At 42.3% G+C, this 13,999-nt stretch overlaps 1 protein-coding gene across 4 annotated transcripts in view; it reads right to left on the reverse strand.

Moving 5' to 3' along the window:
- Positions 1 to 874: 874 nt before the first annotated feature.
- The window catches only part of LOC147107378 (ribosomal protein S6 kinase alpha-3), a 101,242-nt gene continuing 88,117 nt past the window's right edge, over positions 875 to 13,999 (reverse strand). For all 4 annotated transcript variants that reach the window (XM_086006356.1, XM_086006355.1, XM_086006358.1 and 1 more), the window contains exons 20-23: positions 11,730 to 11,806; positions 8,208 to 8,325; positions 4,427 to 4,567; positions 875 to 2,521 (exon numbers count right to left, since the gene is read on the reverse strand). In XM_086006356.1, the coding sequence (XP_085862482.1) occupies positions 2,396 to 2,521; positions 4,427 to 4,567; positions 8,208 to 8,325; positions 11,730 to 11,806 (462 nt within the window). In that variant the 3' untranslated portion in view covers positions 875 to 2,395. The remainder of the gene's footprint in view (positions 2,522 to 4,426; positions 4,568 to 8,207; positions 8,326 to 11,729; positions 11,807 to 13,999) is intronic.

Consider the following 13,999-nt stretch of genomic DNA (forward strand, 5'->3'; position numbering starts at 1 on the left):
TTCAGGGGAGTGGGACTAATTGGACAGCTCTTTCAGGGGAGTGGGACTAATTGGATCGCTCTTTCAGGGGAGTGGGACTAATTGGACAGCTCTTTCAGGGGAGCGAGACTAATTGGATCGCTCTTTCAGGGGAGTGGGTCTAATTGGATCGCTCTTTCAGGGGAGTGGGACTAATTGGATCGCTCTTTCAGGGGAGTGGGACTAATTGGATCGCTCTTTCAGGGGAGCGGGACTAATTGGACAGCTCTTTCAGGGGAGTGAGACTAATTGGATCGCTCTTTCAGGGGAGTGGGACTAATTGGATCGCTCTTTCAGGGGAGTGGGACTAATTGGATCGCTCTTTCAGGGGAGTGGGACTAATTGGATCGCTCTTTCAGGGGAGTGGGTCTAATTGGATCGCTCTTTCAGGGGAGTGGGTCTAATTGGATCGCTCTTTCAGGGGAGTGGGACTAATTGGATCGCTCTTTCAGGGGAGCGGGACTAATTGGACAGCTCTTTCAGGGGAGTGAGACTAATTGGATCGCTCTTTCAGGGGAGTGGGACTAATTGGATCGCTCTTTCAGGGGAGTGGGACTAATTGGATCGCTCTTTCAGGGGAGTGGGACTAATTGGATCGCTCTTTCAGGGGAGTGGGACTAATTGGAGAGCTCTTTCAGGGGAGTGGGACTAATTGGAGAGCTCTTTCAAAGAGCCAGCACAGGCACGACGGGCCAAATGGCCCCATTCTGTGCTGTAAGATTACATAGAACGACTGAAATATAATAAGTGCCGAGCTAGATTTTCCTTCCAAGTAGACAAATAATTCCACAAATTAGCACTTACTGATGTCAGTAAAAAGCAAAGCTAACCGGTTGCAAGTAAAATGACTGCGCAATTTTAGTAAGTTTGAAATTTTATTTTGTATAAATTTCAGTTTTTCATGATTACAAAAAATTGCCAGCCCATAAGGAGCAACACGAGTAATGATAGATTTGATTCCACTCCTAGAATAGGCCAGCGTAACATTAAAATTTAAATGAAAACATTCTGATTCTGTACCAGAATGAGGCACAATTAAGTCAATCTCTTTCAGCATTGACTATTCTAATCGATCCAGTTAAATGGCAGCATCGCCCAGCAAACGTCTGCTGAACCCAACTTCAGACTGCTACCAAATTCACACTTTGGTAAAGACATTATAAAAAAATTCCTTGTACATCCGCTTCAGTGCTGTGCCATGCTATGGAGTCCAGTATAAAGTTTGATTTCATAGAAGTGTAGAAAAATATTACATCTGTGATACAGCTTCATTTTAAAAACTCACCAAGTAGATTTTGAATTTCAAAATAATTACATCCCTCATCTTTACACATTACCTTCGAGCTATGATAACTGGATGACAACACTTAATGTGCATTATTTGAATCTATTGCAATCTCATCCCATCAATTATAAGGAATCCATTAAAGACTGCAATATCTAGAAATATTTTTTATAAGGATGGAAAAGCTGAAGATATAATGGATATATAGCGAAAGATCTTCAATTGATTTCTATTTCTCCTCACTGCGACGCAAATGCCGATGTGAATCCATTTGAGAAATTCAATGTTTTGTTCAATGCCAGTGAGTGGCAAAAATACGACCATCACCCTCACCATATCATGCTAAGCTATATGTAATGAAAGATTACTTTATAAACATTCTTTCTCGCACAAAAGTAAAAGTTCTCACAAATACGTGCTATAGTAGGTAGGCTGCCTTCAAGGATCTATGGATTACAGTAGCACATTTGATAGTTGTTTACTAATTGACCCAAGATGCAGGCAAGGAGATAAAGTGTCCCTCAGCTACCTAATAGTACCCAACAGAACTTTCAATCGTGGGATACTGATCAGATAAGTATGAAAGTAACCATTGATGCAGACAGACTAGTGAAGGACTATGCTGGGAGAAAATGAGAGTCAATGCCTAGGTAAAGGTCATGACATTCAAAGTGGCACAAGGCTTACAGTGATAACACGTATAGGATATACGTTAACTCAAGTGCTCAACTTAAAAAAAACTATCCCTAATTACAACATTCCCGGTGGAGTTACAACATTCCTGGTGGAGTTACACATTCCCAATAGAAATTCAGTATGTTTCAGAGTGCTTTTCCTATTGCTAATTTACAAATACAAATAATACAGTGTTCATTGTAATGCCAAGTTTCTATGCTTTCACCCAAATAACCTTTGTTCCCAAGTATGGTTCTGCTTCAAATTCCCAATATCCTCGTATCCAATTGTTCAAAGCAGGACTAGCAGAAGACAAAAAGCAGCATATAAAAGATAACTGGGATAGTTTGCTCTCTGTTTGGAGATACATGTTAATGTCTAAGGCTGCTGTGAATCCAGTTTTCAGCAGAGGTCATTTTAAAGAGCAGTTGAGGTAAGTTTCTTAACACCCCTTCGCTGGGCCAGGTTTGAGCAGGCGACTGGCTCTAGAACGGGCTGTAATGGTGTGCGGTTCAGCGCCGAGTAAGTAGCCGCCATAGCCCCCTAGAAAAATGAGAGAGCACAATGTGAGTGAAGACAAAACACTAGCTTGCCAAAATGCACAGCAATAGCGGCATAGACTTCTACTCAGATGTTTGCGGGAGCTTGCTGTGCGCAAATCGGCTGTTGTTTACACCACACAGAACAGCGACTACACTACAAAACAAATTCATTGGTTGCGAAGTGCTTTGGGACGCCTTGAGGACATGAAAGGCACTTGTCTAAATACAAGTTATTTCTTCCTTTACAGATACAACTATGGTAACAGTATAAACCCCAATAGGGTCACTAAAACAGCGAGTGTTAGTGTCACTACATTACTCATTTTCCCTCAATTAAAAAAATGGAACCAAATTTGCGTACACCAAAATTAGCTAGAGATACTAAAATTGTCAGATGTTCCACAACATAGTCTTAGATTTTTAAGCAATAGATGACAGAATACAAAGTGCATGCTCAATTTTAAAAGTAGATGTTGCACTGCACTCCTAGTACAATATTAAGCTGCACCACGATCAGGACAGATACAAGCAGCAACTTCAAGATACTTTCAATTTTAGCCTAACAATTAACTTAAATTGACAATTTTTGATGGGAGCCATTTCAGAGAGTTATGGAGAGAGTTGACAGCTAAACCACCAGCATGGACACTCATTCATTTTTATTACACAAAATCAATGTGGTTCCATATAATGTTAGTTGAATCATGGGGCAACTAGCAGTTGTTTTGATACATAATGAAATATTGCAGGTTGTACTCTGCTTAGTCCTAACTCCATCACAGGTACAAAAAAAAAAAAAATCACAGCTCTAATTTAGCTTGGCATGAAACATCCATTTTCAATATATTGTAATTATATAAATCAATACAGATATCTACGCTCCTCTAGTTCTGGCCTCTTGACAATCCCCTACTTTAATCGCTCCACCATTGGTGTTCATGCCTTCAGCTACCAAGGCCCTAAGCTCTGGAATTCCCTCCCTAAACCTCTCTCCACCTGTCTACCCTCCTTAAAACCTACCTCCATCTGCCCTAATAGCTCATGTGGCTCGGTGTCGAATTTTGTTGGATAATGCGGTGACGTGCCTTGGGACATTTTACTATGTTAAAATCGCTTTAACATAAATCGCTCAACCTTTGGTGGCCGTGCCTTCTGTTGCCTAGGCCCTAAGCTCTGGTATTCCCTGCCTAAACCTCTCCGCCTCGCTACCTCTCTTTCCTCCTTTAAGACGCTCCTTAAAACCTACCTCTTTGACCAAACTTTTGGTCACCTGCCCTAATTTATCCTTGTGGATTGGTGTCAAATTTTGTCTTAAATGCTCCTGTGCAGCGCCTTGGGACGTTTTACTACGTTAAAGGCACTATATAAATACAAGTTGTTGTTGAATAAATACAAGTTGTTGCTGTTGCATTAGAACTGTACAAGAGTTTGATTTAAACACTGATGCACAATAGGTCACAGGATGGCAGACCACACACCAATCTAGTCAAATAATTACTAATTTGTACTCACAACACAATTCCTATTAAAAAATTACAGAACACTTAACCTTTAAAGAATGCAATTAAAAATACTTACTCTCAATTTGAAGGCATGATGATATAAATTATACAAAATTAATTTCTGTTCCTATTCATTGACAGGCCAAATCAGTTGATTAATGGTGTGCTCAAGATGGTTTCTTACACACACACCTTGGGCAAAAAGCTAATCAACTCTGGCTACCATGACCTATTATTGTGCACCAAGTGAGGACCCTGTAGCACTATCGCTAGGCCATCTTTGCACAGGAATAGACCCGGCGGTGGGGTGGGGAGAGGCATGACATGGGGGCAGGGAGAGGCAGCACAAGGGTCATACAAGAGTTCAATCTATGACTGACATCGCACTGTAGTGCAGTTTTCACCTTTACTAGATGAGGTGCATCCTGCCTGTTTAGGTGAAACTGTGGCAGTTTATCCCGATGAATAATCCAGGGGTGTCGGAGCACCTGGGCGGTAGACAGTCTTTGCTGTGGGTCTACATGAAGCATCTGTGATACAAGATCCTGTTAGATCAAAAGGAAAATTAATTATATGTTTTCAACATTAAATAGGCAAGTGAACACATTTGCCACATCAATGACTCTTTACCACACCAGAAGATAAATCTAACCTCAATCAACTAATTAATAGATCATAGGAAGAATCTACGACAAGTTTTGTCATCCCTCCATCTGCATACTGGCACTGACTAACGCCAAGCACAAGGGGAAAAAAGAATTTGCATTTATATAGCGCCTTTCACAGCCTCAGAACATCCTAGAGCGCTTTACAGTCATTTGAAGTGTAGTCACTGTTGTAATGTAGGAAATGCAGCAACCAATTTGCGCACAGCATGCTTCCACAAACAACAATGTGATAATAACCAGATAATCTGTTTAGTGATGTTGATTAAGGGATAAATACCGGCCAGAAGGATGGTGAAGACCTGTTTGAAGAGACACAGACCTGACTGCCTGACTAGAAAATATGCCTCAGTCAGATCTGCATCAATTGGCATTAAAAATCAAACAAAAAGGTGGCTAACAAGGGAAATTAGGGATAGCATAAGATCCAAGGAGAGGACATATAAATTGGCCAGAAAAAGCAGCAAACTTGAGGATTGGGAGCAGTTTAGGATTCAGCAAAGGAGGTCAAAGGGATTAATTAAGAGGGGGAAAATAGAGTATGAGAGTAAGCTTGCAGGTAACATAAAAACTGACTGTAAAAGCTTCTATAGATATGTGAAGAGAAAAAGATTGGTGAAGTCAAGCGTAGGTCCCTTGCAGTCAGAATCAGGAGAATTTATAATGGGGAACAAAGAAATGGCTGACCAATTAAATACATACTTTGGTTCTGTCTTCACAAAGGAGGACACAAATAACTTCCCAGAGATGTCGGGGAACATAGGGTCGAATGAGGGAGGAACTGAATGAAATCAGTATTTGTAGGGAATGGTGTTAGGGAAATTGACGGGATTAAAAGCTGATAAATCCTCAGGGCCCGATAATCTACATCCTAGGGTACTTAAGGAAGTGGCCCGAGAAATAGTGGATGCATTGCTGGTCATCTTCCAAAATTCTATAGACTCTGCAACAGTCCCCATGGATTGGAGAGTAGCTAATGTAACCCCACTATTTAAAAAAGGTGGGAGAGAGAAAACGGGGAATTATAGACCGGTAAGCCTGACATCGGTAGTGGGGAAAATGCTAGAGTCCATTATAAAAGATGTAATAGCAGAGCACTTGGAAAACTGACAGGATCAGACAAAGTCAACATGGATTTACAAAAGGTAAATCATGCTTGACTAATCTACTGGAATTTTTTGAGGATGTAACTGGTAGAATAGATAAGGGAGAACCAGTGGATGTGGCGTATTTGGACTTTCAGAAGGCTTTCGATAAGGTCCCGCATAAGAGATTAGCGTGCAAAGTTAAAGCACATGGGATTGGGGGTAAGGTACTGACTTGGATAGAGAACTGGTTGGCAGACAGGAAGCAAAGAGTTGGAATAAACAGGTCTTTTTCTGAGTGGCAGGCAGTGACTAGTGGGGTACCACAGGGATTGGTGCTAGGACCCCAGCTATTCACAATATATATTAATGATCTAGACGAGGGAACTAGATGTAATATCTCCAAGTTTGCAGACGACACAAAGCTGGGTGGGCATGTGTGCTGTGAGGAGGATGCAGAGAAACTCCAGTATGATTTGAACAGGTTGGGTGATTATACTGCATTTGTCATGCATCTGCCCAATGTGAATAAATGCGAGATTATCCACTTCGGTGGCAAAAACAGGAAGACAGATTATCTGAATGGCAATAGATTGGGAAAAGGGGAAGTGCAACGAGACCTGGGTGTCCTTGTGCACCAGTCCTTGAAGGTAAGCATGCAGGTGCAGTAGGCAGTTAAGAAGGCAAATGCTATGTTGGCCTTCATAGCGAGAGGATTAGAGTACAGGAGCAAGGATGTCTTGCTGCAGTTGTACAGGGCCTTGGTGAGACCACATCTTGAGTATTGTGTGCAGTTTTGATCACCTTATCTGAGGAAGGATGTTCTTGCCACGGAGAGAGTGCAAAGATTCACCAGGCTGATACCTGGGATGGATGGAATGTTGTATGAGGAGCGATTGGGTCGATTAGGCTTATATTCGCTAGAGTTTAGAAGAAAGAGGGGATCGGATTGAAACTTAAAAAATTCTAACAGGACTGGACAGACTAGATGCAGGAAGGATGTTCCCGATGGCGGGGGAGTCCAGAACCAGGGGTCACAGTCTAAGGATAAGGGGTAAGCCATTTAGGACTGAGATGAGGAGGAATTTCTTCACCCAGAGTGGTGAACCTGTGGAATTCTCTACCACACAAGGCAGTTGAGGCCAATTCATTAAATATATTCAAGAAGGAGTTAGATATATTTCTTAAGGCTAAAGGGATCAAGGGATATGGGAAGAAGGCAGGGACAGGGTACTGAATTTGTATGATCAGCCATGATCTTATTAAATGGTGGAACAGGCTCAAGGGGCCGAATGGCCTTCTCCTGCTCCTATCTTCTATGTAATGGAGATTTGTAAACAGTGAAAGCTCACTAGACCTTACAGAAGATACCTTTTAAACAGTATTTGGATAATCTATTTTTTTTGAAAGTATAAATGCACCAATTAAAACAAATAATTTTCTACTTCGCATAGACACTTCTGCCAATGATGTTAGAAAAACAAAGCTGTGATTCTGTACAATTAAGGCGGAGATGCGATCTGACCAAGATATTGAACAGAACAGCGTTAGCTGTGGCTCAGTGGTAGCATACTTGCCTGAGTCAGAAGGTTGTTGGTTCAAGCCCCACTCCCAGAGACTTGAACTTAATCTAGGCTGACACCTCAGTGCAGTAGTGAGGGAGTGCTGCACTGTCGGATGTGCCATCTTTCAGATGAGACGTTAAACCGAGGCCCTGTCTGCCCCCTCAGGTGAGTAAAGGGTCCTGTGGCACTATTTGAAAATGATGGGTGTTTTTGCGCTGTTCTGGCCAACATTTATCCATCAACCAGCACCAAGAAATATTATCTGGTAATTTATCTCATTACTGTTAGTGGGACCTGCTGCATTTTCCCACATTACAACAGTGACCACACTTCAAAAGTAATGCATTGGCTGTAAAGCACTGCGTGTCGTCCTGAGGTTAAGACACTATAGAAATGCAAGTTCATTCATCCATATGGCACCAACCTCTAAGGGACAGGATCCCAAGTCTCTCTGCCCCCACCCCCCTCCTCACCTCTCTGGTAATGTCACTGTGGAGGGGGGGGGGGGGAAAACTCTGTTTACTGTATTGGATTCTGGGATTTTTTGCAGTTGCGAGGGGTATTGAATTCTGTGATCCCACTCATTTTACCCATAAAAATGAAAGTATTCAACTGCGTCAAAGTTGAGTGAACGGAGCAAGAATGTCAAATTCAGTTCTGGAACATTCCTGAACAAAGTATCACACTTCAGTATCAAAATGCTTTTACGGATTCACATTTATTCTCCTCCAAATTATCTCTTTTGCTATATTAGTGAAGTTTGTGCTACATCCTTGGATACAGTACAGATTCAAGTGCTGGCAACAGGCTTGTAAGCTTTTTCTCAAACCACAACTTTACAATTATGATCAATTTGTCTTGTGCATTTACCTTAGCAACATCAGAAACTGTATCCCAGTAACCTCCAGTCAGGCTGAAATTTCCACTACCTATTCTTGCCAATATTGCTTCAGGAGTGTCATCAGGCCCATTAGCAAAGGGGGTGTAACTGAAACAAAATTAAATTTCTGGTCATTAAACCATAAAAATGCAGAATTCAAGATACTGACATCGATGGACAATCAGCAGCCACTGAGCGGTAATGATATCGATGGACAAACAGGACACAGGTTTTGCTGGAAAGAAGGGTGTCTCTTGGGAGCAGGGGATGGGGAAATAAGAAAATACCAGTCATATAATATGGTCACTGAATGGTGTAGAGTTTGTTAAGTAAATCTACACACGTGAAGTACATTTACCTGTATTGTGCAAGGTGTTTTCTATTAAAATTAATGAATGTGGCTAGAACAGTGCTGCTGTAGCCACAGCTAGAACCATACAAATTTACAGCACAGAAGGAGCCCATTCAGTCCATCGTGTCTGCGCCGGTCAAAAAAGAGCTAGCCAGCCTAATCCTACTCTTGGTCCGTAACCTTGCAGTTTTTGGCACCTCAAGTGCATATACAAGTACTTTTTAAATGTGATGAGGGTTTCTGCCTCTACCACCCTTTCAGGCAGTGCGTTCCAGACCCCCATCACTTGCTGGGTGAAAAAAGTTCTCAACTCCCCTCTAATCCTTTTACCGATTACTTTAAATCTATGCCCCCTGGTTATTGAGCTCTCTATTCACACTATCTAGGCCTCTCAATTTTATACACTTCAATTAAGTCTCCCTTCAGCCTCCTCTATTCCAAAGAAAACCCCAGCCTATCCAATCTCGTCTCATAGCTAAAATTCTCCAGTCCTGGCAACATCCTCGTAAATCTCCTCTGTACCCTCTCTAGTGCAATCACATCTTTCCTGTAATGTGGTGACCAGAACTGTACCCAGTACTCTAGCTGTGGCCTAATTAGTGTTTTATACAGTTCAAGCATAACCTCCCTGCTCTTATATTCTATGTTGTGGCTAATAAAAGCATCCCATATGTCTTCTTAACCACCTTATTTACCTGTCCTGCTACCTTCAGGGATCTGTGGACATGTACTCCAAGGTCCCTCTGTTCCTCTACATTTCTTAGTATCCTACAATCCATTGTGCATTCCCTTGCCTTGTTAGCCCTCCCCAAATGCATTACCTCACAATTCTCCAGACCGAATTCCATTTGCCACTTTTCTGCCCACTTGACCAGTCCTTTGATATCTTCTTGCAGTCGACAGGCATCATCTTCACCATCAACCACACGGCTAATTTTTGTATCATCTGCAAACTTCTTAAGCATGCTCCCTACACTGAAGACTAAATCATTGCTATATAATCACAAAATGCAAGGAACCGAGTACTGAGCCCTGTGGAACCCCACTGGAAACAGTCTTGTAGTCACAAAAACACCAGTCAACCATTGCCCTTTGCTTCCTGCCTCAGCCAATTTTGCATGCAACTTGTCACTTTCCCTTGGATCCCATGGGCTTTTACATTTTTGACCAACCTGCCATGTGGGACCTCGTCAAAAGCCTTGCTAAAATCCATGTAGACTACATCAAATGCTCCACCCTCATCGACCCTCCTCAAAATTCAAACAAGTTAGTCAGACATGACCTTCCCTTAACAAATCCAGGCAGACTGTCCTTGATTAATTTGTGACTTTCTAAATGATTTATACTGTCCCTCAGAACTTTGTCCCATAACTTTCCCACCACCGAGGTTAGGCTGACTGGCCTGTAATTACTCAGTTTGTCCCTTTCCAAACAATAGCACAACATTGGCAGTCCTCTGGCACCACACCTGTAGTCAGACAGGATTGAAAAATGATGGTCAGAGACTCCGCTATTTCCTCCCTTGCCTCTCAACAGCCTGGGATACATTTCATCCGTGCGTGGCAATTTATCTACTTTCAAAGATGCTAAACCTCTTAATACTTCCACTCCCTCTATGTTTATCCCATTTAATATTTCACACTCCACCTCAACTACAATGTCTGCATCGTCCCTCTCTTCTGTGAAGACAGATGCAAAGTATTCATTAAGAACCATACCCACTTCTTCCACCTCCACACATGGGTTACCTTTTTGGTCTCTAGTAGGGCCTACTCTTTCCTTAGTTATTCTCTTGCTCTATGTATTTATAAAATATCTGAGTTTTCCTTGATTTTATTTGCCAATATTTTTTCATGCCCCCTCTTTGCTTTCTATTTCCTTTTTAATTTCACCCTTGCACTTTCTATACTCCTCTAGGCTTTCTGTAGTATTGAGCTCTCAGTGTCTGACAAAAGCTTCCCTTTTTTTCCTCATCCTATCCTGTATGCTTCTCGACATCCAGGGGGCTCTAAATTGGAGAGTCCCACCCTTTTTCTTTGTGGAAACATTTCTTCTAGACCCTCACTATCTCCTCATTGAATGCCTCCCATTGCTCTGACACTGATTTACCTTCAAGTCACTGTTTCCAGTCCACTTTGGCTAAATCACATCTCGGCTTAATAAAATTGGCCTTTCCCCAAATCGAGAACTTTTACACCTGGTCTATCTTTGTCCTTTTCCATAACTATGCTAAATCTAACTGAATTATGATCACTACCACCAAAATGCTCTCCCACCGATACCCCTTCCACCTGCCCAGCTTCATTCCCTAAAACTAAGTCCAGAACTGCACCCCCCCCTCGTTGGGCTAGTTATGTACTGACTAAAAAAGTTCTCTTGAATGCATTGAATTTTGCACCCTCTATTCCTTTTACACGAATTCTATCCCAGTTAATATTAGGGTAGTTAAAATCCCCTATTACTGCCCTATTGTTTTTGCACTTCAGACATTTGCCTACATATTTGCTCTATTTCCCTTTGACTGTTTGGGGGTCTATAGTACACTCCCAGCATTGTGATTGCCCCTTTTTTGTTCTTCAGTTCAATCCATATGGCCTCATTTGATGATCCTGCTAACATCATATCCCTCCTCACAGCTGTAATGGTTTCCTTAATCAATATTGCAACCCCTCCCTTCTTATCCCCCTCTCGATCTCGTCTGAAAATCCTGTAACCAGGAATATTGAGCTGCCATTCCTGTCCTCCTTTAAGCCATGTTTCAGTAATAGCTAGTAATACTTCCACGTGTCTATCTGTGCCTTCAGCTCATCTGCCTTGCTCACTAGACTCTTGCATTGAAGTATATACCATTAAGCACCATCAGACTCCTTCATTGTCTAGCCTTTGCTTCCTGCCTTCCAAATTCACTTACTAACTCCCTGCCTTCCATTTCCAGCGTTGCTCAGATTCCCAACCCCCTGCCAAACTAGTTTAAACCCTCCCCAACAGCACTAGCAAACTGCACCCCCTCGCCATTCCCATTTTCTTATGTAACACATGGTGAACTATACCCCAAGCATGATTCACCACCTTTAGCATAGAAGAGGAAAGTTCAATAGAAAAGCCATTTAGTGTTTTCCTTACTTTGATCAGTAACATCCTAGGTAGTACACAAACTTACCCAGTTAGCATAGTGTAAAGGAGAACACCAAGACTCCAGATATCACAAGCTGCATCATATCCTTGCCGCTTTAAGACCTATAAAGTACAATACATTGAAATAATTATTAGATTTACAATTCCTATTATATATAAAATCTTAACAGGCGCAGTGTGTAGCAGTATTGGACTCCATGAGAGGATGGATATTGAGGCTTTAGAGAGGGTACAACACAGATGAACTAGAATGTTGCCGGTTATGAGGAAAGACAAATATGGTGTGACAAATTGGGTCATTTTTCGTTAAGAGTAATGCAGATTATGGAGCGATAGGATAGCAGTGTTTAAAATTATGAAAGGACGGGACAGGGTAGATAGAAGTGCTGTTTCCTGTAGTTTTTTTTTTGGGGGGGGGGGGGGGGTGGGGAGAAGAGAGGAGGGGCGGGGAAGGGGCAGGGAAAGAGTCTAGAATGAGGGGCCACAGATACAAGATTAAATGTAAGATTTAGAACAGAGAGAAATTTCTTTAGAGTTGTGAAGCTGTGGAATTCATTTCCGGAATCAGTGGTTGAGGCAGAAACTATGTCACCATTCAAGATCAGATTGGATAGGTGGATGAAAGAAAAGGGGTTGAAGGGATATGGGAACAGGGCAGGTAAACATTACAAATATTTGCTTGCATAAAGGATAAACACTGGCATGACTGTTTGGGCCAAATGGCCTGTTTCCATGTTGCATGAATTTCTATGTAATTCGGCAAAATAGTTAAAAGGCCAAAACGCTTGGGATAACAATCCTTGTGAACAGTGCATCAGTAGTTGCAACACTGAACAAGAATCAAATTGTTAGAACATAATTACTGGAGTATTTTTCGACAGGCCAAACTACTTTGTCATCTCAATTTCAATCCTGCCAATTCCGAATCAACTTAAGGTTACCCAATAACCATTATATAGTTAGCAACTAATGAACCACTCGGACTCGGTGAAGTTCTACCAAATTTTTTTAATTTTTATTTGTTCCTGGGATCTGGGTGTCACCGACAAGGCCAGCATTTATTGACCATCCCTAATTGCCCTCGAGAAGGTGGCGGTGAGCTGCCTTCTTGAACTACTGCAGAGTGTGGTGAAAGTACTCCCACAGTGCGGTTAGGGAGTTCCAGGATTTTGACCCAGCAACAACGAAGGAACGGAGATATATTTCAAAGTCAGGATGGTTTGTAACTTGGAGGGGAACTTGGAGGTGGTGGTGTTCCCATACACCTACTGCCCTTGTGCTTCTAGGTGGTAGAGGTCATGGATTTGGGAGGTGCTGTCGAAAAAGCCTTGGCGAGTTGCTTCAGTGCATCTTGTAGATGGTACACACTACAGCCACAGTGCGCCGGTGGTGGAGGGAGTGAATGTTTAAGGTGGTGGATGGGGTGCCGATCATGCAGGCTGCTTTGTCCTGGATGGTGTCGAGCTTCTTGTGTTGTTGGAGCTGCAGTCATCAAGGCAAGTGGAGAGTATTCCATCACACTCCTTACTTGTGCCTTGTAGATGATGGAAAGGCTTTGGGGAGTCAGGAGGTGAGACACTCGCTGCAGAATACCTAGCCTCTGACCTGCTCTTGTTGCCACAGTATTTATGTGGCTGGTCCAGTTAAGTTTCTGGTCTATGATGATCCCCAGGACGTTGATGGTGGGGGATTCGGCAATGGTAATGCCATTGAATTTCATGGGGCAGTGGTTAGACTCTCGCTTGTTGGAGATAGTCATTGCCTGGCATTTGTGGCACGAATGTTACTTGCCATTTATCAGCTCAAGCCTGAATGCTGTCCAGATCTTGCTGCATGTGGGCATGGACAGCTTCATTATCTGGAGTGTTGCGAATGGAACTGAACCCTGTCGAATCATCAGCGAACATCCCCATTTCTGACCTTATGTTGGAGGGAAGGTAATTTCTTTTTGATTATGCCTCTGAAGCACCTGGGGCTATTTTTCTATATTAAAAGGAGCTATATGAATGCAAGTTGTTGCAGTATTGAGGAAGTGCCGTTTGTTATGAGTTTCTGTCTTTCAGGCAAGAGGTTAACTAAGGCTTCATCTGCCAATTCAGGTGGATGTTAAAGATCCCACGGCAATATGGCCGACATTTGTGGATAAGTCACTACACTTCAAAGTAATTCCCTTGTACATGAAGCACTTTGGGGACCATTTGAGACACAAGAAAGCAATATTACATTCTGTCCTTTCACCCTTGGTATCTGGGCTTGAACGTCTCCTCTCTTGCCATCAGGACCCTATGTAGATTG

This window comes from Somniosus microcephalus, chromosome 14, assembly GCF_052327205.1.
Source record: "Somniosus microcephalus isolate GS21.2 chromosome 14, FLI_Smic_1.0, whole genome shotgun sequence".
NCBI lineage: Eukaryota > Metazoa > Chordata > Chondrichthyes > Squaliformes > Somniosidae > Somniosus > Somniosus microcephalus.